General features: G+C 43.6%; 1 protein-coding gene across 1 annotated transcript in view; it reads left to right on the top strand.

Moving 5' to 3' along the window:
• LOC124047010 (mitochondrial antiviral-signaling protein-like) overlaps window positions 1-21831 on the top strand; it is a 28908-nt gene extending 7077 nt beyond the window's left edge. The window contains exons 3-6 of the mRNA XM_046367754.1: window positions 11916-12093; window positions 19242-19897; window positions 20127-20248; window positions 20507-21831. Of these exons, the coding sequence (XP_046223710.1) occupies window positions 11916-12093; window positions 19242-19897; window positions 20127-20248; window positions 20507-21383 (1833 nt within the window). The 3' untranslated portion in view covers window positions 21384-21831. The remainder of the gene's footprint in view (window positions 1-11915; window positions 12094-19241; window positions 19898-20126; window positions 20249-20506) is intronic.
• Window positions 21832-25246: the final 3415 nt, after the last annotated feature.

The raw sequence follows: 25246 nt of genomic DNA, 5'->3' as shown, positions 1-25246 counted from the left end.
AGGTGGGTGATTCCCCTCTAATCAGGGACTGATTTAGACCTGGGACACCAGGTGGGTGATTCCCCTCTAATCAGGGACTGATTTAGACCTGGGACACCAGGTGGGTGATTCCCCTCTAATCAGGGACTGATTTAGACCTGGGACACCAGGTGGGTGATTCCCCTCTAATCAGGGACTGATTTAGACCTGGGACACCAGGTGGGTGATTCCCCTCTAATCAGGGACTGATTTAGACCTGGGACACCAGGTGGGTGATTCCTCTCTAATCAGGGACTGATTTAGACCTGGGACACCAGGTGGGTGATTCCTCTCTAATCAGGGACTGATTTAGACCTGGGACACCAGGTGGGTGATTCCTCTCTAATCAGGGACTGATTTAGACCTGGGACACCAGGTGGGTGATTCCCCTCTAATCAGGGACTGATTTAGACCTGGGACACCAGGTGGGTGATTCCCCTCTAATCAGGGACTGATTTAGACCTGGGACACCAGGTGGGTGATTCCTCTCTAATCAGGGACTGATTTAGACCTGGGACACCAGGTGGGTGATTCCTCTCTAATCAGGGACTGATTTAGACCTGGGACGCCAGTCATTCTTCCCCTCTAATCAGGGAATCATTTAGACCTGGGACACCAGGTGGGTGATTCCCCTCTAATCAGGGACTGATTTAGACCTGGGACACCAGGTGGGTGATTCCTCTCTAATCAGGGACTGATTTAGACCTGGGACACCAGGTGGGTGATTCCCCTCTAATCAGGGACTGATTTAGACCTGGGACAACAGGTGGGTGATTCCCCTCTAATCAGGGACTGATTTAGACCTGGGACACCAGGTGGGTGATTCCTCTCTAATCAGGGACTGATTTAGACCTGGGACAACAGGTAGGTGATTCCTCTCTAATCAGGGACTGATTTAGACCTGGGACAACAGGTGGGTGATTCCCCTCTAATCAGGGACTGATTTAGACCTGGGACAACAGGTGGGTGATTCCCCTCTAATCAGGGACTGATTTAGACCTGGGACAACAGGTGGGTGATTCCCCTCTAATCAGGGACTGATTTAGACCTGGGACAACAGGTGGGTGATTCCCCTCTAATCAGGGACTGATTTAGACCTGGGACAACAGGTAGGTGATTCCCCTCTAATCAGGGAATCATTTAGACATAACATACATGGTAATGGTTGGTTATGGCTGTGTCTAGTCAGGTATGGGTTGGTTATGGCTGTGTCTAGTCAGGTATGGGTTGGTTATGGCTGTGTCTAGTCAGGTATGGGTTGGTTATGGCTGTGTCTAGTCAGGTATGGGTTGGTTATGGCTGTGTCTAGTCAGGTATGGGTTAGGGTTGGTTATGGCTGTGTATAGTTAGGTATGGGTTGGTTATGGCTGTGTCTAGTCAGGTATGGGTTAGGGTTGGTTATGGCTGTGTATAGTTAGGTATGGGTTGGTTATGGCTGTGTATAGTCAGGTATGGGTTAGGGTTGGTTATGGCTGTGTCTAGTCAGGTATGGGTTGGTTATGGCTGTGTATAGTCAGGTATGGGTTGGTTATGGCTGTGTATAGTCAGGTATGGGTTAGGGTCGGTTATGGCTGTGTATAGTCAGGTATGGGTTAGGGTTGGTTATGGCTGTGTATAGTCAGGTATGGGTTAGGGTCTGTTATGGCTGTGTATAGTCAGGTATGGGTTAGGGTTGGTTATGGCTGTGTATAGTCAGGTATGGGTTGGTTATGGCTGTGTATAGTCAGGTATGGGTTAGGGTTGGTTATGGCTGTGTATAGTCAGGTATGTGTTAGGGTTGGTTATGGCTGTTTATAGTCAGGTATGGGTTAGGGTTGGTTATGGCTGTGTCTAGTCAGGTATGGGTTAGGGTTGGTTATGGCTGTTTATAGTCAGGTATGGGTTAGGGTTGGTTATGGCTGTGTCTAGTCAGGTATGGGTTGGTTATGGCTGTGTATAGTCAGGTATGGGTTAGGGTTGGTTATGGCTGTGTCTAGTCAGGTATGGGTTGGTTATGGCTGTGTATAGTCAGGTATGGGTTAGGGTTGGTTATGGCTGTGTATAATCAGGTATGGGTTGGTTATGGCTGTGTCTAGTCAGGTATGGGTTGGTTATGGCTTTGTCTAGTCAGGTATGGGTTGGTTATGGCTGTGTATAGTCAGGTATGGGTTAGGGTTAGTTATGGCTGTGTATAGTCAGATATGGGTTAGGGTTGGTTATGGCTGTGTATAATCAGGTATGGGTTGGTTATGGCTGTGTCTAGTCAGGTATGGGTTAGGGTTGGTTATGGCTGTGTATAGTCAGGTATGGGTTGGTTATGGCTGTGTCTAGTCAGGTATGGGTTGGTTATGGCTGTGTCTAGTCAGGTATGGGTTGGTTATGGCTGTGTATAGTCAGGTATGGGTTAGGGTTGGTTATGGCTGTGTATGGTCAGGTATGGGTTGGTTATGGCTGTGTATAGTCAGGTATGGGTTGGTTATGGCTGTGTCTAGTCAGGTATGGGTTGGTTATGGCTGTGTCTAGTCAGGTATGGGTTGGTTATGGCTGTGTATAGTCAGGTATGGGTTAGGGTTGGTTATGGCTGTGTATAGTCAGGTATGGGTTGGTTATGGCTGTGTATAGTCAGGTATGGGTTGGTTATGGCTGTGTCTAGTCAGGTATGGGTTAGGGTTGGTTATGGCTGTGTATAGTCAGGTATGGGTTGGTTATGGCTGTGTCTAGTCAGGTATGGGTTAGGGTTGGTTATGGCTGTGTATAGTCAGGTATGGGTTAGGGTTGGTTATGGCTGTGTCTAGTCAGGTATGGGTTACGGTTAGTTATGGCTGTGTATAGTCAGGTATGGGTTGGTTATGGCTGTGTATAGTCAGGTATGGGTTAGGGTTGGTTATGGCTGTGTCTAGTCAGGTATGGGTTAGGGTTGGTTATGACTGTGTCTAGTCAGGTATGGGTTAGGGTTGGTTATGGCTGTGTCTAGTCAGGTATGGGTTAGGGTTGGTTATGGCTGTGTATAGTCAGGTATGGGTTGGTTATGGCTGTGTCTAGTCAGGTATGGGTTAGGTTGGTTATGGCTGTGTATAGTCAGGTATGGGTTGGTTATGGCTGTGTCTAGTCAGGTATGGGTTAGGGTTGGTTATGGCTGTGTCTAGTCAGGTATGGGTTAGGATTGGTTATGGCTGTGTCTAGTCAGGTATGGGTTAGGGTTGGTTATGGCTGTGTATAGTCAGGTATGGGTTGGTTATGGCTGTGTCTAGTCAGGTATGGGTTGGTTATGGCTGTGTGTAGTCAGGTATGGGTTAGGGTTGGTTATGGCTGTGTCTAGTCAGGTATGGGTTAGGGTTGGTTATGGCTGTGTATAGTCAGGTATGGGTTGGTTATGGCTGTGTGTAGTCAGGTATGGGTTAGGGTTGGTTATGGCTGTGTATAGTCAGGTATGGGTTAGGGTTGGTTATGGCTGTGTATAGTCAGGTATGGGTTAGGGTTGGTTATGGCTGTGTCTAGTCAGGTATGGGTTGGTTATGGCTGTGTATAATCAGGTATGGGTTAGGGTTAGTTATGGCTGTGTATAGTCAGGTATGGGTTAGTTATGGCTGTGTCTAGTCAGGTATGGGTTAGGGTTGGTTATGGCTGTTTATAGTCAGGTATGGGTTAGGGTTGGTTATGGCTGTGTCTAGTCAGGTATGGGTTGGTTATGGCTGTGTCTAGTCAGGTATGGGTTGGTTATGGCTGTGTCTAGTCAGGTATGGGTTGGTTATGGCTGTGTATAGTCAGGTATGGGTTGGTTATGGCTGTGTCTAGTCAGGTATGGGTTAGGTTGGTTATGGCTGTGTATAGTCAGGTATGGGTTGGTTATGGCTGTGTCTAGTCAGGTATGGGTTAGGGTTGGTTATGGCTGTGTCTAGTCAGGTATGGGTTAGGATTGGTTATGGCTGTGTCTAGTCAGGTATGGGTTAGGGTTGGTTATGGCTGTGTATAGTCAGGTATGGGTTGGTTATGGCTGTGTCTAGTCAGGTATGGGTTGGTTATGGCTGTGTGTAGTCAGGTATGGGTTAGGGTTGGTTATGGCTGTGTCTAGTCAGGTATGGGTTAGGGTTGGTTATGGCTGTGTATAGTCAGGTATGGGTTGGTTATGGCTGTGTGTAGTCAGGTATGGGTTAGGGTTGGTTATGGCTGTGTATAGTCAGGTATGGGTTAGGGTTGGTTATGGCTGTGTATAGTCAGGTATGGGTTAGGGTTGGTTATGGCTGTGTCTAGTCAGGTATGGGTTGGTTATGGCTGTGTATAATCAGGTATGGGTTAGGGTTAGTTATGGCTGTGTATAGTCAGGTATGGGTTAGTTATGGCTGTGTCTAGTCAGGTATGGGTTAGGGTTGGTTATGGCTGTTTATAGTCAGGTATGGGTTAGGGTTGGTTATGGCTGTGTCTAGTCAGGTATGGGTTGGTTATGGCTGTGTCTAGTCAGGTATGGGTTGGTTATGGCTGTGTCTAGTCAGGTATGGGTTGGTTATGGCTGTGTATAGTCAGGTATGGGTTGGTTATGGCTGTGTATAGTCAGGTATGGGTTAGGGTTGGTTATGGCTGTGTCTAGTCAGGTATGGGTTAGGGTTGGTTATGGCTGTGTATAGTCAGGTATGGGTTAGGGTTGGTTATGGCTGTGTATAGTCAGGTATGGGTTAGGGTTGGTTATGGCTGTGTATAGTCAGGTATGGGTTAGGGTTGGTTATGGCTGTGTATAGTCAGGTATGGGTTAGGGTTGGTTATGGCTGTGTATAGTCAGGTATGGGTTGGTTATGGCTGTGTATAGTCAGGTATGGGTTAGGGTTGGTTATGGCTGTGTATAGTCAGGTATGGGTTGGTTATGGCTGGGTATAGTCAGGTATGGGTTGGTTATGGCTGTGTCTAGTCAGGTATGGGTTAGGGTTGGTTATGGCTGTGTCTAGTCAGGTATGGGTTAGGGTTGGTTATGGCTGTGTCTAGTCAGGTATGGGTTAGGGTTGGTTATGGCTGTGTATAGTCAGGTATGGGTTGGTTATGGCTGTGTCTAGTCAGGTATGGGTTAGGGTTGGTTATGGCTGTGTCTAGTCAGGTATGGGTTAGGGTTGGTTATGGCTGTGTCTAGTCAGGTATGGGTTAGGGTTGGTTATGGCTGTGTATAGTCAGGTATGGGTTGGTTATGGCTGTGTATAGTCAGGTATGGGTTAGGGTTGGTTATGGCTGTGTATAGTCAGGTATGGGTTAGGGTTGGTTATGGCTGTGTATAGTCAGGTATGGGTTAGGGTTTGTTATGGCTGTGTATAGTCAGGTATGGGTTGGTTATGGCTGTGTATAGTCAGGTATGGGTTAGGGTTGGTTATGGCTGTGTATAGTCAGGTATGGGTTGGTTATGGCTGGGTATAGTCAGGTATGGGTTGGTTATGGCTGTGTCTAGTCAGGTATGGGTTAGGGTTGGTTATGGCTGTGTCTAGTCAGGTATGGGTTAGGGTTGGTTATGGCTGTGTCTAGTCAGGTATGGGTTAGGGTTGGTTATGGCTGTGTATAGTCAGGTATGGGTTGGTTATGGCTGTGTATAGTCAGGTATGGGTTAGGGTTGGTTATGGCTGTGTCTAGTCAGGTATGGGTTAGGGTTGGTTATGGCTGTGTCTAGTCAGGTATGGGTTAGGGTTGGTTATGGCTGTGTATAGTCAGGTATGGGTTAGGGTTGGTTATGGCTGTGTATAGTCAGGTATGGGTTAGGGTTGGTTATGGCTGTGTATAGTCAGGTATGGGTTGGTTATGGCTGTGTCTAGTCAGGTATGGGTTAGGGTTGGTTATGGCTGTGTCTAGTCAGGTATGGGTTAGGTTGGTTATGGCTGTGTCTAGTCAGGTATGGGTTAGGGTTGGTTATGGCTGTGTATAGTCAGGTATGGGTTGGTTATGGCTGTGTATAGTCAGGTATGGGTTAGGGTTGGTTATGGCTGTGTATAGTCAGGTATGGGTTAGGGTTGGTTATGGCTGTGTATAGTCAGGTATGGGTTAGGGTTTGTTATGGCTGTGTATAGTCAGGTATGGGTTGGTTATGGCTGTGTATAGTCAGGTATGGGTTAGGGTTGGTTATGGCTGTGTATAGTCAGGTATGGGTTGGTTATGGCTGGGTATAGTCAGGTATGGGTTGGTTATGGCTGTGTCTAGTCAGGTATGGGTTAGGGTTGGTTATGGCTGTGTCTAGTCAGGTATGGGTTAGGGTTGGTTATGGCTGTGTCTAGTCAGGTATGGGTTAGGGTTGGTTATGGCTGTGTATAGTCAGGTATGGGTTGGTTATGGCTGTGTCTAGTCAGGTATGGGTTAGGGTTGGTTATGGCTGTGTCTAGTCAGGTATGGGTTAGGGTTGGTTATGGCTGTGTATAGTCAGGTATGGGTTAGGGTTGGTTATGGCTGTGTATAGTCAGGTATGGGTTGGTTATGGCTGTGTATAGTCAGGTATGGGTTAGGGTTGGTTATGGCTGTGTATAGTCAGGTATGGGTTAGGGTTGGTTATGGCTGTGTCTAGTCAGGTATGGGTTGGTTATGGCTGTGTATAATCAGGTATGGGTTAGGGTTAGTTATGGCTGTGTATAGTCAGGTATGGGTTAGTTATGGCTGTGTCTAGTCAGGTATGGGTTAGGGTTGGTTATGGCTGTTTATAGTCAGGTATGGGTTAGGGTTGGTTATGGCTGTGTCTAGTCAGGTATGGGTTGGTTATGGCTGTGTCTAGTCAGGTATGGGTTGGTTATGGCTGTGTATAGTCAGGTATGGGTTGGTTATGGCTGTGTATAGTCAGGTATGGGTTAGGGTTGGTTATGGCTGTGTCTAGTCAGGTATGGGTTAGGGTTGGTTATGGCTGTGTATAGTCAGGTATGGGTTAGGGTTGGTTATGGCTGTGTATAGTCAGGTATGGGTTAGGGTTGGTTATGGCTGTGTCTAGTCAGGTATGGGTTAGGGTTGGTTATGACTGTGTCTAGTCAGGTATGGGTTAGGGTTGGTTATGGCTGTGTCTAGTCAGGTATGGGTTAGGGTTGGTTATGGCTGTGTATAGTCAGGTATGGGTTGGTTATGGCTGTGTCTAGTCAGGTATGGGTTAGGTTGGTTATGGCTGTGTATAGTCAGGTATGGGTTGGTTATGGCTGTGTCTAGTCAGGTATGGGTTAGGGTTGGTTATGGCTGTGTCTAGTCAGGTATGGGTTAGGATTGGTTATGGCTGTGTCTAGTCAGGTATGGGTTAGGGTTGGTTATGGCTGTGTATAGTCAGGTATGGGTTGGTTATGGCTGTGTCTAGTCAGGTATGGGTTGGTTATGGCTGTGTGTAGTCAGGTATGGGTTAGGGTTGGTTATGGCTGTGTCTAGTCAGGTATGGGTTAGGGTTGGTTATGGCTGTGTATAGTCAGGTATGGGTTGGTTATGGCTGTGTGTAGTCAGGTATGGGTTAGGGTTGGTTATGGCTGTGTATAGTCAGGTATGGGTTAGGGTTGGTTATGGCTGTGTATAGTCAGGTATGGGTTAGGGTTGGTTATGGCTGTGTCTAGTCAGGTATGGGTTGGTTATGGCTGTGTATAATCAGGTATGGGTTAGGTTAGTTATGGCTGTGTATAGTCAGGTATGGGTTAGTTATGGCTGTGTCTAGTCAGGTATGGGTTAGGGTTGGTTATGGCTGTTTATAGTCAGGTATGGGTTAGGGTTGGTTATGGCTGTGTCTAGTCAGGTATGGGTTGGTTATGGCTGTGTCTAGTCAGGTATGGGTTGGTTATGGCTGTGTCTAGTCAGGTATGGGTTGGTTATGGCTGTGTATAGTCAGGTATGGGTTGGTTATGGCTGTGTATAGTCAGGTATGGGTTAGGGTTGGTTATGGCTGTGTCTAGTCAGGTATGGGTTAGGGTTGGTTATGGCTGTGTATAGTCAGGTATGGGTTAGGGTTGGTTATGGCTGTGTATAGTCAGGTATGGGTTAGGGTTGGTTATGGCTGTGTATAGTCAGGTATGGGTTAGGGTTGGTTATGGCTGTGTATAGTCAGGTATGGGTTAGGGTTGGTTATGGCTGTGTATAGTCAGGTATGGGTTGGTTATGGCTGTGTATAGTCAGGTATGGGTTAGGGTTGGTTATGGCTGTGTATAGTCAGGTATGGGTTGGTTATGTATAGTCAGGTATGGGTTGGTTATGGCTGTGTCTAGTCAGGTATGGGTTAGGGTTGGTTATGGCTGTGTCTAGTCAGGTATGGGTTAGGTTGGTTATGGCTGTGTCTAGTCAGGTATGGGTTAGGGTTGGTTATGGCTGTGTATAGTCAGGTATGGGTTGGTTATGGCTGTGTCTAGTCAGGTATGGGTTAGGGTTGGTTATGGCTGTGTCTAGTCAGGTATGGGTTAGGGTTGGTTATGGCTGTGTCTAGTCAGGTATGGGTTAGGGTTGGTTATGGCTGTGTATAGTCAGGTATGGGTTGGTTATGGCTGTGTATAGTCAGGTATGGGTTAGGGTTGGTTATGGCTGTGTATAGTCAGGTATGGGTTAGGGTTGGTTATGGCTGTGTATAGTCAGGTATGGGTTAGGGTTTGTTATGGCTGTGTATAGTCAGGTATGGGTTGGTTATGGCTGTGTATAGTCAGGTATGGGTTAGGGTTGGTTATGGCTGTGTATAGTCAGGTATGGGTTGGTTATGGCTGGTATAGTCAGGTATGGGTTGGTTATGGCTGTGTCTAGTCAGGTATGGGTTAGGGTTGGTTATGGCTGTGTCTAGTCAGGTATGGGTTAGGTTGGTTATGGCTGTGTCTAGTCAGGTATGGGTTAGGGTTGGTTATGGCTGTGTATAGTCAGGTATGGGTTGGTTATGGCTGTGTAGTCAGGTATGGGTTAGGGTTGGTTATGGCTGTGTCTAGTCAGGTATGGGTTAGGGTTGGTTATGGCTGTGTCTAGTCAGGTATGGGTTAGGGTTGGTTATGGCTGTGTATAGTCAGGTATGGGTTAGGTTGGTTATGGCTGTGTATAGTCAGGTATGGGTTAGGGTTGGTTATGGCTGTGTATAGTCAGGTATGGGTTGGTTATGGCTGTGTCTAGTCAGGTATGGGTTAGGGTTGGTTATGGCTGTGTCTAGTCAGGTATGGGTTAGGGTTGGTTATGGCTGTGTCTAGTCAGGTATGGGTTAGGGTTGGTTATGGCTGTGTATAGTCAGGTATGGGTTGGTTATGGCTGTGTATAGTCAGGTATGGGTTAGGGTTGGTTATGGCTGTGTATAGTCAGGTATGGGTTAGGGTTGGTTATGGCTGTGTCTAGTCAGGTATGGGTTAGGGTTTGTTATGGCTGTGTATAGTCAGGTATGGGTTGGTTATGGCTGTGTCTAGTCAGGTATGGGTTAGGGTTGGTTATGGCTGTGTATAGTCAGGTATGGGTTGGTTATGGCTGTGTCTAGGGTCAGGGTATGGGTTAGGGTTGGTTATGGCTGTGTCTAGTCAGGTATGGGTTAGGGTTGGTTATGGCTGTGTCTAGTCAGGTATGGGTTAGGGTTGGTTATGGCTGTGTATAGTCAGGTATGGGTTGGTTATGGCTGTGTCTAGTCAGGTATGGGTTAGGTTGGTTATGGCTGTGTCTAGTCAGGTATGGGTTAGGGTTGGTTATGGCTGTGTATAGTCAGGTATGGGTTAGGGTTGGTTATGGCTGTGTATAGTCAGGTATGGGTTGGTTATGGCTGTGTATAGTCAGGTATGGGTTAGGGTTGGTTATGGCTGTGTATAGTCAGGTATGGGTTAGGGTTGGTTATGGCTGTTCTAGTCAGGTATGGGTTGGTTATGGCTGTGTATAGTCAGGTATGGGTTAGGGTTAGTTATGGCTGTGTCTAGTCAGGTATGGGTTAGTTATGGCTGTGTCTAGTCAGGTATGGGTTAGGGTTGGTTATGGCTGTTTATAGTCAGGTATGGGTTAGGGTTGGTTATGGCTGTGTCTAGTCAGGTATGGGTTGGTTATGGCTGTGTCTAGTCAGGTATGGGTTGGTTATGGCTGTGTATAGTCAGGTATGGGTTGGTTATGGCTGTGTATAGTCAGGTATGGGTTAGGGTTGGTTATGGCTGTGTCTAGTCAGGTATGGGTTAGGGTTGGTTATGGCTGTGTATAGTCAGGTATGGGTTAGGGTTGGTTATGGCTGTGTATAGTCAGGTATGGGTTAGGGTTGGTTATGGCTGTGTATAGTCAGGTATGGGTTAGGGTTGGTTATGGCTGTGTATAGTCAGGTATGGGTTAGGGTTTGTTATGGCTGTGTATAGTCAGGTATGGGTTGGTTATGGCTGTGTATAGTCAGGTATGGGTTAGGGTTGTTATGGCTGTGTATAGTCAGGTATGGGTTGGTTATGGCTGGGTATAGTCAGGTATGGGTTGGTTATGGCTGGGTATGGGTTAGGGTTGGTTATGGCTGTGTCTAGTCAGGTATGGGTTAGGGTTGGTTATGGCTGTGTCTAGTCAGGTATGGGTTAGGGTTGGTTATGGCTGTGTATAGTCAGGTATGGGTTGGTTATGGCTGTGTCTAGTCAGGTATGGGTTAGGGTTGGTTATGGCTGTGTCTAGTCAGGTATGGGTTAGGGTTGGTTATGGCTGTGTCTAGTCAGGTATGGGTTAGGGTTGGTTATGGCTGTGTATAGTCAGGTATGGGTTGGTTATGGCTGTGTATAGTCAGGTATGGGTTAGGGTTATGGCTGTGTATAGTCAGGTATGGGTTAGGTTGGTTATGGCTGTGTATAGTCAGGTATGGGTTAGGGTTTGTTATGGCTGTGTATAGTCAGGTATGGGTTGGTTATGGCTGTGTATAGTCAGGTATGGGTTAGGGTTGGTTATGGCTGTGTCTAGTCAGGTATGGGTTGGTTATGGCTGTTAGTCAGGTTGGGTTGGTTATGGCTGTGTCTAGTCAGGTATGGGTTAGGGTTGGTTATGGCTGTGTCTAGTCAGGTATGGGTTAGGGTTGGTTATGGCTGTGTCTAGTCAGGTATGGGTTAGGGTTGGTTATGGCTGTGTATAGTCAGGTATGGGTTGGTTATGGCTGTGTCTATTCAGGTATGGGTTAGGGTTGGTTATGGCTGTGTCTAGTCAGGTATGGGTTAGGGTTGGTTATGGCTGTGTATAGTCAGGTATGGGTTAGGGTTGGTTATGGCTGTGTATAGTCAGGTATGGGTTAGGGTTGGTTATGGCTGTGTATAGTCAGGTATGGGTTAGGGTTGGTTATGGCTGTGTATAGTCAGGTATGGGTTGGTTATGGCTGTGTATAGTCAGGTATGGGTTGGTTATGGCTGTGTATAGTCAGGTATGGGTTGGTTATGGCTGTGTATAATCAGGTATGGGTTAGGGTTGGTTATGGCTGTGTATAGTCAGGTATGGGTTGGTTATGGCTGTGTATAGTCAGGTATGGGTTGGTTATGGCTGTGTATAGTCAGGTACACTACATGACCAAAAGTATGTGGACAATATCTGATTCCAAAATCATGGGGATGAATATGGAGTTGGTTCCCCCTTCGCTGCTATAACAGCTTTCCACTAGATTTTGGAACATTACTGCAGGCTTTTGCTTCCATTCAGCCACAAAAGCATTGGTGAGGTCGGGCACTGATGTTGGGCGATTAGGCCCGGTTCGCAGTCGGCGTTCCAATTCATCCCAAAGGAGTTCGATGGGGTTGAGGTCAGGGCACTGTGCAGGCCAGTCAAGTTCTTACATATTGATCTCGACAAACCATTTCTGTATGGACTAGAGGTCGACCGATTACGATTTTTCAACGCAGATACCGATTTTGGGAAACCACAAAAAAGCCCATACCCGGGCCTCCCGCCCAACATCAGTGCCCGACCTCACCACTGCTTTTTGTGGCTGAATGGAAGCAAAACCCTGCACCAATGCGGTGGCGCAGTTCTAGTTTTTCAAATATTCTCATTCATCATATTCATAGGAGGAGATCCAGGCCATGAGGAATTGTGTCGGTAACTCCGCTGCAATGCAGATCCTGCTGGACTATGTACAGAAGAGAATGAACTGGCCAGAAGAGTTGATATCAGCTCTGGAGGTGGTGGAGCATCAGGACCTGGCTGATGAACTGAGGGCAGAGTGGACCAAGCACAACCAGACCAGTAAGTCACCATTACATTAAATCAAACTTTATTTTAAAGTGTGTTGTAAAAATCAAATAAAAAAACAGACTTTACAGTGAAACATCACTAGACACTAGTACCTTTGTGATAAAACATCACTAGACACTAGTACCTTTGTGATAAAACATCACTGGACACTAGTACCTTTGTGATAAAACATCACTAGACACTAGTACCTTTGTCTGTGATAAAACATCACTAGACACTAGTACCTTTGTCTGTGATAAAACATCACTAGACACTAGTACCTTTGTGATAAAACATCACTGGACACTAGTACCTTTGTGATAAAACATCCCTAGACACTAGTACCTTTGTGATAAAACATCACTAGACACTAGTACCTTTGTGATAAAACATCACTAGACACTAGTACCTTTGTGATAAAACATCACTGGACACTAGTACCTTTGTGATAAAACATCACTAGACACTAGTACCTTTGTGATAAAACATCACTAGACACTAGTACCTTTGTGATAAAACATCACTAGACACTAGTACCTTTGTGATAAAACATCACTAGACACTAGTACCTTTGTGATAAAACATCACTAGACACTAGTACCTTTGTCAGTGATAAAACATCACTAGACACTAGTACCTTTGTCTGTGATAAAACATCACTAGACACTAGTACCTTTGTGATAAAACATCACTAGACACTAGTACCTTTGTGATAAAACATCACTAGACACTAGTACCTTTGTGATAAAACATCACTCACTAGTACCTTTGTGATAAAACATCACTAGACACTAGTACCTTTGTCTGTGATAAAACATCACTAGACACTAGTACCTTTGTGATAAAACATCACTGGACACTAGTACCTTTGTGATAAAACATCACTAGACACTAGTACCTTTGTGATAAAACATCACTAGACACTAGTACCTTTGTGATAAAACATCACTAGACACTAGTACCTTTGTGATAAAACATCACTGGACACTAGTACCTTTGTGATAAAACATCACTAGACACTAGTACCTTTGTGATAAAACATCACTAGACACTAGTACCTTTGTGATAAAACATCACTAGACACTAGTACCTTTGTGATAAAACATCACTAGACACTAGTACCTTTGTGATAAAACATCACTAGACACTAGTACCTTTGTCTGTGATAAAACATCACTAGACACTAGTACCTTTGTCTGTGATAAAACATCACTAGACACTAGTACCTTTGTCTGTGATAAAACATCACTAGACACTAGTACCTTTGTGATAAAACATCACTGGACACTAGTACCTTTGTGATAAAACATCACTAGACACTAGTACCTTTGTGATAAAACATCACTAGACACTAGTACCTTTGTGATAAAACATCACTGGACACTAGTACCTTTGTGATAAAACATCACTGGACACTAGTACCTTTGTCTGTGATAAAACATCACTAGACACTAGTACCTTTGTGATAAAACATCACTAGACACTAGTACCTTTGTCTGTGATAAAACATCACTAGACACTAGTACCTTTGTCTGTGATAAAACATCACCGGACACTAGTACCTTTGTCTGTGATAAAACATCACTGGACACTAGTACCTTTGTCTGTGATAAAACATCACTAGACACTAGTACCTTTGTCTGTGATAAAACATCACTAGACACTAGTACCTTTGTCTGTGATAAAACATCACTAGACACTAGTACCTTTGTCTGTGATAAAACATCACTAGACACTAGTACCTTTGTCTGTGATAAAACATCACTAGACACTAGTACCTTTGTGATAAAACATCACTAGACACTAGTACCTTTGTGATAAAACATCACTAGACACTAGTACCTTTGTGATAAAACATCACTAGACACTAGTACCTTTGTCTGTGATAAAACATCACTAGACACTAGTACCTTTGTGATAAAACATCACTAGACACTAGTACCTTTGTGATAAAACATCACTAGACACTAGTACCTTTGTGATAAAACATCACTAGACACTAGTACCTTTGTGATAAAACATCACTGGATAAAACATCACTGGACACTAGTACCTTTGTCTGTGATAAAACATCACTAGACACTAGTACCTTTGTGATAAAACATCACTAGACACTAGTACCTTTGTCTGTGATAAAACATCACTAGACACTAGTACCTTTGTCTGTGATAAAACATCACCGGACACTAGTACCTTTGTCTGTGATAAAACATCACTGGACACTAGTACCTTTGTCTGTGATAAAACATCACTAGACACTAGTACCTTTGTGATAAAACATCACTAGACACTAGTACCTTTGTCTGTGATAAAACATCACTAGACACTAGTACCTTTGTCTGTGATAAAACATCACTAGACACTAGTACCTTTGTCTGTGATAAAACATCACTAGACACTAGTACCTTTGTGATAAAACATCACTAGACATTAGTACCTTTGTCTGTGATAAAACATCACTAGACACTAGTACCTTTGTCTGTGATAAAACATCACTAGGACACTAGTACCTTTGTCTGTGATAAAACATCACTAGACACTAGTACCTTTGTGATAAAACATCACTAGACACTAGTACCTTTGTCTGTGATAAAACATCACTAGACACTAGTACCTTTGTCTGTGATAAAACATCACTAGACACTAGTACCTTTGTCTGTGATAAAACATCACTAGACACTAGATTTGTGATAAAACATCACTGGACACTAGTACCTTTGTGATAAAACATCACTAGACACTAGTACCTTTGTGATAAAACATCACTAGACACTAGTACCTTTGTGATAAAACATCACTAGACACTAGTACCTTTGTGATAAAACATCACTGGACACTAGTACCTTTGTGATAAAACATCACTAGACACTAGTACCTTTGTGATAAAACATCACTAGACACTAGTACCTTTGTGATAAAACATCACTAGACACTAGTACCTTTGTGATAAAACATCACTAGACACTAGTACCTTTGTGATAAAACATCACTAGACACTAGTACCTTTGTCTGTGATAAAACATCACTAGACACTAGTACCTTTGTCTGTGATAAAACATCACTAGACACTAGTACCTTTGTGATAAAACATCACTGGACACTAGTACCTAAAACATCACTAGACACTAGTACCTTTGTGATAAAACATCACTAGACACTAGTACCTTTGTGAAAAACATCACTAGACACTAGTACCTTTGTGATAAAACATCACTGGACACTAGTACCTTTGTGATAAAACATCACTGGACACTAGTACCTTTGTCTGTGATAAAACATCACTGGACACTAGTACCTTTGTCTGTGATAAAACATCACTAGACACTAGTACCTTTGTCTGTGATAAAACATCACTAGACACTAGTACCTTTGTCTGTGATAAAACATCACTGGACACTAGTACCTTTGTCTGTGATAAAACATCACTGGACACTAGTACCTTTGTCTGTGATAAAACATCACCGGACACTAGTACCTTTGTCTGTGATAAAACATCACTGGACACTAGTACCTTTGTCTGTGATAAAACATCACCGGACACTAGTACCTTTGTCTGTGATAAAACATCACTAGACACTAGTACCTTTGTGATAAAACATCACTAGACACTAATACCTTTGTGATAAAACATCACTAGACACTAGTACCTTTGTGATAAAACATCACTAGACACTAGTACCTTTGTGATAAAACATCACTAGACACTAGTACCTTTGTCGGTGATAAAACATCACTAGACACTAGTACCTTTGTCTGTGATAAAACATCACTAGACACTAGTACCTTTGTCTGTGATAAAACATCACTAGACACTAGTACCTTTGTGATAAAACATCACTGGACACTAGTACCTTTGTGATAAAACATCACTAGACACTAGTACCTTTGTGATAAAACATCACTCACTAGTACCTTTGTCTGTGATAAAACATCACTAGACACTAGTACCTTTGTCTGTGATAAAACATCACTAGACACTAGTACCTTTGTCTGTGATAAAACATCACTAGACACTAGTACCTTTGTGATAAAACATCACTAGACACTAGTACCTTTGTGATAAAACATCACTAGACACTAGTACCTTTGTGATAAAACATCACTAGACACTAGTACCTTTGTGATAAAACATCACTAGACACTAGTACCTTTGTGATAAAACATCACTGGACACTAGTACCTTTGTGATAAAACATCACTAGACACTAGTACCTTTGTGATAAAACATCACTAGACACTAGTACCTTTGTGATAAAACATCACTAGACACTAGTACCTTTGTCTGTGATAAAACATCACTAGACACTAGTACCTTTGTCTGTGATAAAACATCACTAGACACTAGTTTGTGATAAAACATCACTAGACACTAGTACCTTTGTGATAAAACATCACTAGACACTAGTACCTTTGTGATAAAACATCACTAGACACTAGTACCTTTGTGATAAAACATCACTAGACACTAGTACCTTTGTCTGTGATAAAGCATCACTAGACACTAGTACCTTTGTGATAAAACATCACTGGACACTAGTACCTTTGTGATAAAACATCACTAGACACTAGTACCTTTGTGATAAAACATCACTAGACACTAGTACCTTTGTGATAAAACATCACTAGACACTAGTACCTTTGTGATAAAACATCACTGGACACTAGTACCTTTGTGATAAAACATCACTAGACACTAGTACCTTTGTGATAAAACATCACTAGACACTAGTACCTTTGTGATAAAACATCACTAGACACTAGTACCTTTGTGATAAAACATCACTAGACACTAGTACCTTTGTCTGTGATAAAACATCACCGGACACTAGTACCTTTGTCTGTGATAAAACATCACTAGACACTAGTACCTTTGTCTGTGATAAAACATCACTAGACACTAGTACCTTTGTCTGTGATAAAACATCACTAGACACTAGTACCTTTGTCTGTGATAAAACATCACTAGACACTAGTACCTTTGTGATAAAACATTACTGGACACTAGTACCTTTGTGATAAAACATCACTAGACACTAGTACCTTTGTGATAAAACATCACTAGACACTAGTACCTTTGTGATAAAACATCACTAGACACTAGTACCTTTGTGATAAAACATCACTGGACACTAGTACCTTTGTGATAAAACATCACTAGACACTAGTACCTTTGTGATAAAACATCACTAGACACTAGTACCTTTGTGATAAAACATCACTAGACACTAGTACCTTTGTGATAAAACATCACTAGACACTAGTACCTTTGTCTGTGATAAAACATCACTAGACACTAGTACCTTTGTCTGTGATAAAACATCACTAGACACTAGTACCTTTGTGATAAAACATCACTGGACACTAGTACCTTTGTGATAAAACATCACTAGACACTAGTACCTTTGTGATAAAACATCACTAGACACTAGTACCTTTGTGATAAAACATCACTAGACACTAGTACCTTTGTGATAAAACATCACTAGACACTAGTACCTTTGTGATAAAACATCACTAGACACTAGTACCTTTGTCGGTGATAAAACATCACTAGACACTAGTACCTTTGTCGGTGATAAAACATCACTAGACACTAGTACCTTTGTCTGTGATAAAACATCACTAGACACTAGTACCTTTGTCTGTGATAAAACATCACTAGACACTAGTACCTTTGTCTGTGATAAAACATCACTAGACACTAGTACCTTTGTCTGTGATAAAACATCACTAGACACTAGTACCTTTGTCTGTGATAAAACATCACTGGACACTAGTACCTTTGTCTGTGATAAAACATCACCGGACACTAGTACCTTTGTCTGTGATAAAACATCACCGGACACTAGTACCTTTGTCTGTGATAAAACATCACTAGACACTAGTACCTTTGTGATAAAACATCACTAGACACTAGTACCTTTGTGATAAAACATCACTAGACACTAGTACCTTTGTGATAAAACATCACTAGACACTAGTACCTTTGTCTGTGATAAAACATCACTCACTAGTACCTTTGTGATAAAACATCACTGGACACTAGTACCTTTGTGATAAAACATCACTAGACACTAGTACCTTTGTGATAAAACATCACTAGACACTAGTACCTTTGTGATAAAACATCACTAGACACTAGTACCTTTGTGATAAAACATCACTAGACACTAGTACCTTTGTCTGTGACTCCGTTCAAAATTGTGGTTATGACCAGGTGAAAATTACTTTTTTGTTGGGAGCCTGTTAGCCCTCATAGCCTGGTTCCTCTCTAGGTTTCTTCCTAGGGTCCTGCCTTTCTAGGGAGGTTTTCCAGGCCACTGTGCCTCTGCACCAGCATTTCTCAGTCTTTGGGGTTTTAAACTGGGTATCTGTACAGCACTTTGTGAAAAACATTGATGGATAAAGGGCTTTATATCGGTGGTGTATAAAGGGCTTTATATCGGTGGTGTATAAAGGGCTTTATATCGGTGGTGTATAAAGGGCTTTATATCGGTGGTGTATAAGGGCTTTATATCGGTGGTGTATAAAGAGCTTCATAAGGGTGATGGATAAAGGGCTTTATAAGGGTGGTGTATAAAGGGCTTTATAAGGGTGATGGATAAAGGGCTTTATAAGGGTGATGGATAAAGGGCTTCATAAGGGTGGTGTATAAAGGGCTTTATAAGGGTGGTGTATAAAGGGCTTTATAAGGGTGGTGTATAAAGGGCTTTATAAGGGTGGTGTATAAAGGGCTTCATAAGGGTGGTGTATAAAGGGCTTTATAAGCTCCCCAGAGCCAGAATTTATTAGGGCGGCAGGTAGCCTAGTGGTTAGAGCAACTGAAAGATTGCTAGATCAAATCCCTGAGCTGACAAGGTAAACATCTATTGTTCTGCCCCCTGAACAAGGCAGTTACCCAACTGTTTCTAGGCCGTCATTGTAAATAAGAATTTGTTCCCAAAAATGACTTGCCTAGTTAAAATAATAGAATTGATTAAATGCTGTAAACGACTGGTCCACTTGATTCATCTCAGGACATTTTCCACCAGGCTTCACCATCACGATAAATCTTAGACAGAACACGGAGGGTACATCTGTTGGGGATGTTGATGTGCCTTATTCTTATATACCACAACTCATTTCCTTTTTAAAAGTCTAATCTGCTTTTGTTTCCCCAGATCCTTCTCCTGCTGCTCCTCCTACCAGCCCATCTCTGCCCATCTCAGAGAGCTCTGATGACCCTACATCTTCTATGGTCCTCCCAGCTCGGCCAGCACCACCTTCAGAGTCACTCAGCCCTGAGATTGCTGCCTGTCCGGAGGATGGTGGCCAGCCAGTAGTCCCCACGAGTTCAGTTGCTGAGGCTCCCATCGCTGGTGCCTCCCCAGAGCCAGTTCCCCAGGCTCTGGAAGCAGCAGTAAAACCTGTCACAGCCACCCAGGCAGCACCTTTGCCTGCCACAGTGGTCTCTGAACCACAGCCTCCACTCTCTCACTCTGATAACGCTGCCTCCTCTCAGCCTGGTCCTGTAGCAACGGGATCTCTGGAGGATAACCCATCTCATATAGTCCTGTCTGAAACCACTCTCACCTTGCCGGTGTCAGACCTAAACCCAGCCCTGTCCCAGACTGAATGCACCCCCACCACTGCTGCCTCTGCCTCGGTCCAGGCCCCTGAGACAGGTCCGGTTCAGGACGCCACGCCCACCACTGCTGCCTCTGCCTCGGTCCAGGCCCCTGAGACAGGTCCGGTTCAGGAGGCCACTCCACCAACAGCCAAAGTGATCTCCTTCCACCAGAGGCCAGTAGAGGACTCTGATCCAACTGCAACTCAGGTGAATAGTATTTCTTGTTAGATTTTGTATGTTTACTGACTAGATAGAGTTAAATTCAGTTTATCTTACTAATGAAAGGAAATCAGTTGACCACATCTACATTTTGAATTTTCATCATTGACGAGAAGCGGGAACTTAAAGCTATCTCTCCTCCAGGTACATTTTGAATTTTCTCAGCAAGCCTGAGTTCTCCTCAGTGAGAACCAGTTGAAAACATTGTGAGAACCAGCCATACTGGGAGCTCAGCAAGGAACTTAAAACCAGCCATACTCTCAGCAAGCCTCCTCCAGGTGACTGCAGCCTGACGTTCTCCTCAGTGAGAACCAGCCACGGGAGCTCAGAGCCGCCTCAGTGAGAACCAGCCAGGGAGCCAGCAAGCCTGACGTTCTCCCAGTCCAGCCATACTGACTCACCAGCCTCAGTGAGAACCAGCCATCCCTCATGGTGCAGATGGACCTTGGACCCAGTGGATGAGGATACCTGTCCTGCTGCTGTGACCTGTCCTGTGACCTGTCCTGCTCCTGTGACCTGTCAACCTGTCCTGCTGCTGTGACCTGTCCTCCTGTCCTCACCTGTGTCTGTGACCTGTCCTGCTGCTGTGACCTGTCCTGTGACCTGTCCTGCTCCTGTGACCTGTCCTGCTGCTGTGACCTGTCCTGCTGCTGTGACCTGTCCTGCTGCTGTGACCTGTCCTGCTCCTGTGACCTGTCCTGCTGCTGTGACGAGTCCTGCTCCTGTGACCTGTCCTGTGACCTGTCCTACTGTGGTCCCAGACCACTTGTCTAGTGTTCCAGGCCCTCTGACTAGTGTAACGCCTCTGCCATGTCAGGAGCATGAGGAACACGTGTCCCGTAACGAGCCTGAGGAGGACACGTACCAGGAGGTGCTGATCAATGTAATTCATGTGTCTGAGGACGCGTACATCCAGAATCAGGAAGGCCAAACACAGAGCATGCTGGGTAATAAGGATGCAGGTGTGTCTGAAACCCTCCCACCAGTTCAGAACCACAACAGCCGATCGCGGATCACACCTCTCTCTGGATCTACAGAACTTGCCCTGTCGTCTGGTCCGAACCGGCACGACCAAGCTGAGGACATTCTGGGGAAAGCAGTTAGTGAGTCTGACGACTCTCGGGATCTGATTATGATCGTTAACGGTCAGGCCGCCAGCCCCTCAACCAAACATCCTGATCCTCCACCTCCGGCCACTTCTCCTTCTGTCACCATCGTCAACGGCTCCTCCACTGATAACTGTCCTCTCCCGGAGGCTGTGGAGGCAGAGGTCATGCTCAAGGCCATGATGGCTAGCGTTGTCCCTGAGCTGAAGCAGAAACAGGAGGGGGAGGGAGCCAGAAGAGGAGGGGGATACCACTTCCTGGGAGATACCACTTCCTGGGGGATACCACTTCCTGGGGGATACCACTTCCTGGGGGCTGCTGTCCTGGGTGTCTCGGCCCTGTTCGTAGCCTGGAGAAGGAAGAATTAAGGGTTTTGGGAAAGAAGGATGTTGTGTCTGAAGTTAGAATCACAGACAGACTATCTCCTTGCCTCCTGATCAGCCTTATTGGAAGAGAGGTCTGATTTTCTTCTGCAATGAGATTTGAGAAGGTGAGGAGAGAGGATGTGCAAATCAAATAGAGATTAATGGAGAAATAGCTGAATTGCTGTGAAAAGAAGGGAAGATTGTGGTTCAAGATTTTAAGAGATTATTGGCCCAGTGCTTTATTGTGTTGTTAGTAATGAAGGTGCTGAAATTAAGTATTTATAGGTGACTGATAGCAGCACTTATCCAAGACTTTGATCGACAGTCTAAATCAAATCAAAGTTTATTTGTCACATGCACTGAATGCAACAGGTGTAGTAGACCTTACAGTGAAATGCTGAATACAACAGGTGTAGTAGACCTTACAGTGAAATGCTGAATACAACAGGTGTAGTAGACCTTACAGTGAAATGCTGAATACAACAGGTGTAGTAGACCTTACAGTGAAATGCTGAATACAACAGGTGTAGTAGACCTCACAGTGAAATGCTGAATACAACAGGTGTAGTAGACCTTACTGTGAAATGCTGAATACAACAGGTGTAGTAGACCTCACAGTGAAATACTGAATACAACAGGTGTAGTAGACCTTACAGTGAAATGCTGAATACAACAGGTGTATGTTGTGGAATAATCAGAATTCGTTGGTAACATAGGTAAGATGTTTTATATTCATCATAAGTGTGTAAGTTACTTCTCATCAGAATGTGTTTGTATAATACTGTGGCGGGGTTGCAGTATCTGTTCTCTGTCAGGACTAAGTTACTTGGGCCGCAGAGAGGGGACAGGTCAGGCGTGTATCTCTTGGCTCCACAATGTCTATGTGCCAGTCAATGTGTCTCTGTGATCTTGTCAAGGAGGGGTGGATTTGATATATGCCTGTTGATATGAGGATTTGTTTTATGGTTCTGAGTTTGAGAAAATAACATAGTTTAGGAGACAAAGCTGAACGATAATTTATAGCCAATGCTGTCTGGCTATGGGTGTCTTTGCTATAAAGGATCTCAGTTGCAATGTGTAAGGGTCTCTCAGAGAATTCATTTATAGACACTGAATTGATCTGAGAGTCACAGGGTTGTGATGGAGCTCATATAATTAAAGATGGACTTTGTGATAACTAACTCTGACTTGTGTGTGGTTTGCTCTCATGATTTGGTAAATACAGGAAATTTCCACGACATGTAAAATGCTGAATACAACCGGTGTAGTAGACCTCACAGTGAAATGCTGAATACAACAGGTGTAGTAGACCTCACAGTGAAATGCTGAATACAACAGGTGTAGTAGACCTTACAGTGAAATGCTGAATACAACAGGTGTAGTAGACCTTACAGTGAAATGCTGAATACAACAGGTGTAGTAGACCTTACAGTGAAATGCTGAATACAACAGGTGTAGTAGACCTTACAGTGAAATGCTGAATACAACAGGTGTAGTAGACCTCACAGTGAAATGCTGAATACAACAGGTGTAGTAGACCTTACAGTGAAATGCTGAATACAACAGGTGTAGTAGACCTCACAGTGAAATGCTGAATACAACAGGTGTAGTAGACCTCACAGTGAAATGCTGAATACAACAGGTGTAATAGACCTCACAGTGAAATGCTGAATACAACAGGTGTAGTAGACCTCACAGTGAAATGCTGAATACAACAGGTGTAGTAGACCTCACAGTGAAATGCTGAATACAACAGCTGTAGTAGACCTTACAGAAAGGTATTAGGTGAACAACAGGTGTAGTAGACCTCACAGAAAGGTATTAGGTGAACAACAGGTGTAGTAGACCTCACAGAAAGGTATTAGGTGAACAACAGGTGTAGTAGACCTCACAGAAAGGTATTAGGTGAACAACAGGTGTAGTAGACCTCACAGAAAGGTATTAGGTGAACAACAGGTGTAGTAGACCTCACAGAAAGGTATTAGGTGAACAACAGGTGTAGTAGACCTCACAGAAAGGTATTAGGTGAACAACAGGTGTAGTAGACCTCACAGAAAGGTATTAGGTGAACAACAGGTGTAGTAGACCTCACAGAAAGGTATTAGGTGAACAACAGGTGTCGTAGACCTCACAGAAAGGTATTAGGTGAACAACAGGTAAGTAAAGAAATAAAACAACAGTGAAAAGACAGTGAAAACAGTGCTAGGCAACCCTGATCCTGGATCCACTTCATGTTTCTGATTTAACCAATCAGGAAGACCAGGTAGATGTGTTGAGTTTAGGCGGTCACCGAACCAATCAGTTAGCTCTATTGGTCAGGTGTTGGAACAAACTCCCGCAGTACCCGAGGCACTACAGGAACAGTATGACCGGCCTCTGGTCTAAGTCAATGGATCATTAGTAGCATGATATAGTATGTCTCTATCCAAGTTGACACACCTTTCTCTGTCATGATGACTTAATAAAGCAACAGATAGCATATACTTATAGGCCTGTTTTCCTGGACACAAATGAACTAATAGGACTATGATTCATCTGTTCAGGAAACCTACCCATACTAAGTGTGTATTGTGCACTCCTAAAGAACAAGTTCACTAGGATTTCTAGTCCTACAATTCTTAAATGTATGTTCACTAGGATCTTTACTGTAAATATATGTTTAATGGGATCTCAGGCCCCATCTTTGTTTACTGTAAATATATGTTCACTAGGATCTTTACTGTAAATATATGTTCACTAGGATCTTTACTGTAAATATATGTTCCCTAGGATCTCAGGCCCCATCTTTGTTTACTGTAAATATATGTTCACTAGGATCTCAGGCCCCATCTTTGTTTACTGTAAATATATATTCACTAGGATCTCAGGCCCCATCTATGTTTACTGTAAATATATGTTCACTAGGATCTCAGGCCCCATCTATGTTTACTGTAAATATATGTTCACTAGGATCTTTACTGTAAATATATGTTCCCTAGGATCTCAGGCCCCATCTATGTTTACTGTAAATATATGTTCATTAGGATCTCAGGCCCCATCTTTGTTTACTGTAAATATATGTTCACTAGGATCTCAGGCCCCATCTTTGTTTACTGTAAATATATATTCACTAGGATCTCAGGCCCCATCTATGTTTACTGTAAATATATGTTCACTAGGATCTTTACTGTAAATATATGTTCCCTAGGATCTCAGGCCCCATCTATGTTTACTGTAAATATATATTCACTAGGATCTCAGGCCCCATCTATGTTTACTGTAAATATATGTTCACTAGGATCTCAGGCCCCATCTTTGTTTACTGTAAATATATATTCACTAGGATCTCAGGCCCCATCTATGTTTTACTGTAAATATATGTTCACTAGGATCTCAGGCCCCATCTTTGCTTACTGTAAATACAGTGCCTTGCGAAAGTATTTGGCCCCCTTGAACTTTGCGACCTTTTGCCACATTGCAGGCTTCAAACATAAAGATGTAAAACTGTATTTTTTTGTGAAGAATCAACAACAAGTGGGACACAATCATGAAGTGGAACGACATTTATTGGATATTTCATACTTTTTTAACAAATCAAAAACTGAAAAATTGGGCGTGCAAAATTATTCAGCCCCTTTACTTTCAGTGCAGCAAACGCTCTCCATAAGTTCAGTGAGGATCTTTGAATGATCCAATGTTGACCTAAATGACTAATGATGATAAATACAATCCACCTGTGTGTAATCAAGTCTCCGTATAAATGCACCTGCACTGTGATAGTCTCAGAGGTCCGTTAAACGCGCAGAGAGCATCATGAAGAACAAGGAACACACCAGGCAGGTCCGAGATACTGTTGTGAAGAAGTTTAAAGCCGGATTTGGATACAA

Source organism: Oncorhynchus gorbuscha, linkage group LG10, assembly GCF_021184085.1.
Source record: "Oncorhynchus gorbuscha isolate QuinsamMale2020 ecotype Even-year linkage group LG10, OgorEven_v1.0, whole genome shotgun sequence".
Classification (NCBI taxonomy): Eukaryota; Metazoa; Chordata; class Actinopteri; order Salmoniformes; family Salmonidae; genus Oncorhynchus; species Oncorhynchus gorbuscha.
Note: the sequence above shows the minus strand (reverse complement) of the source record. Positions and strands in the feature narration are given on the sequence as shown.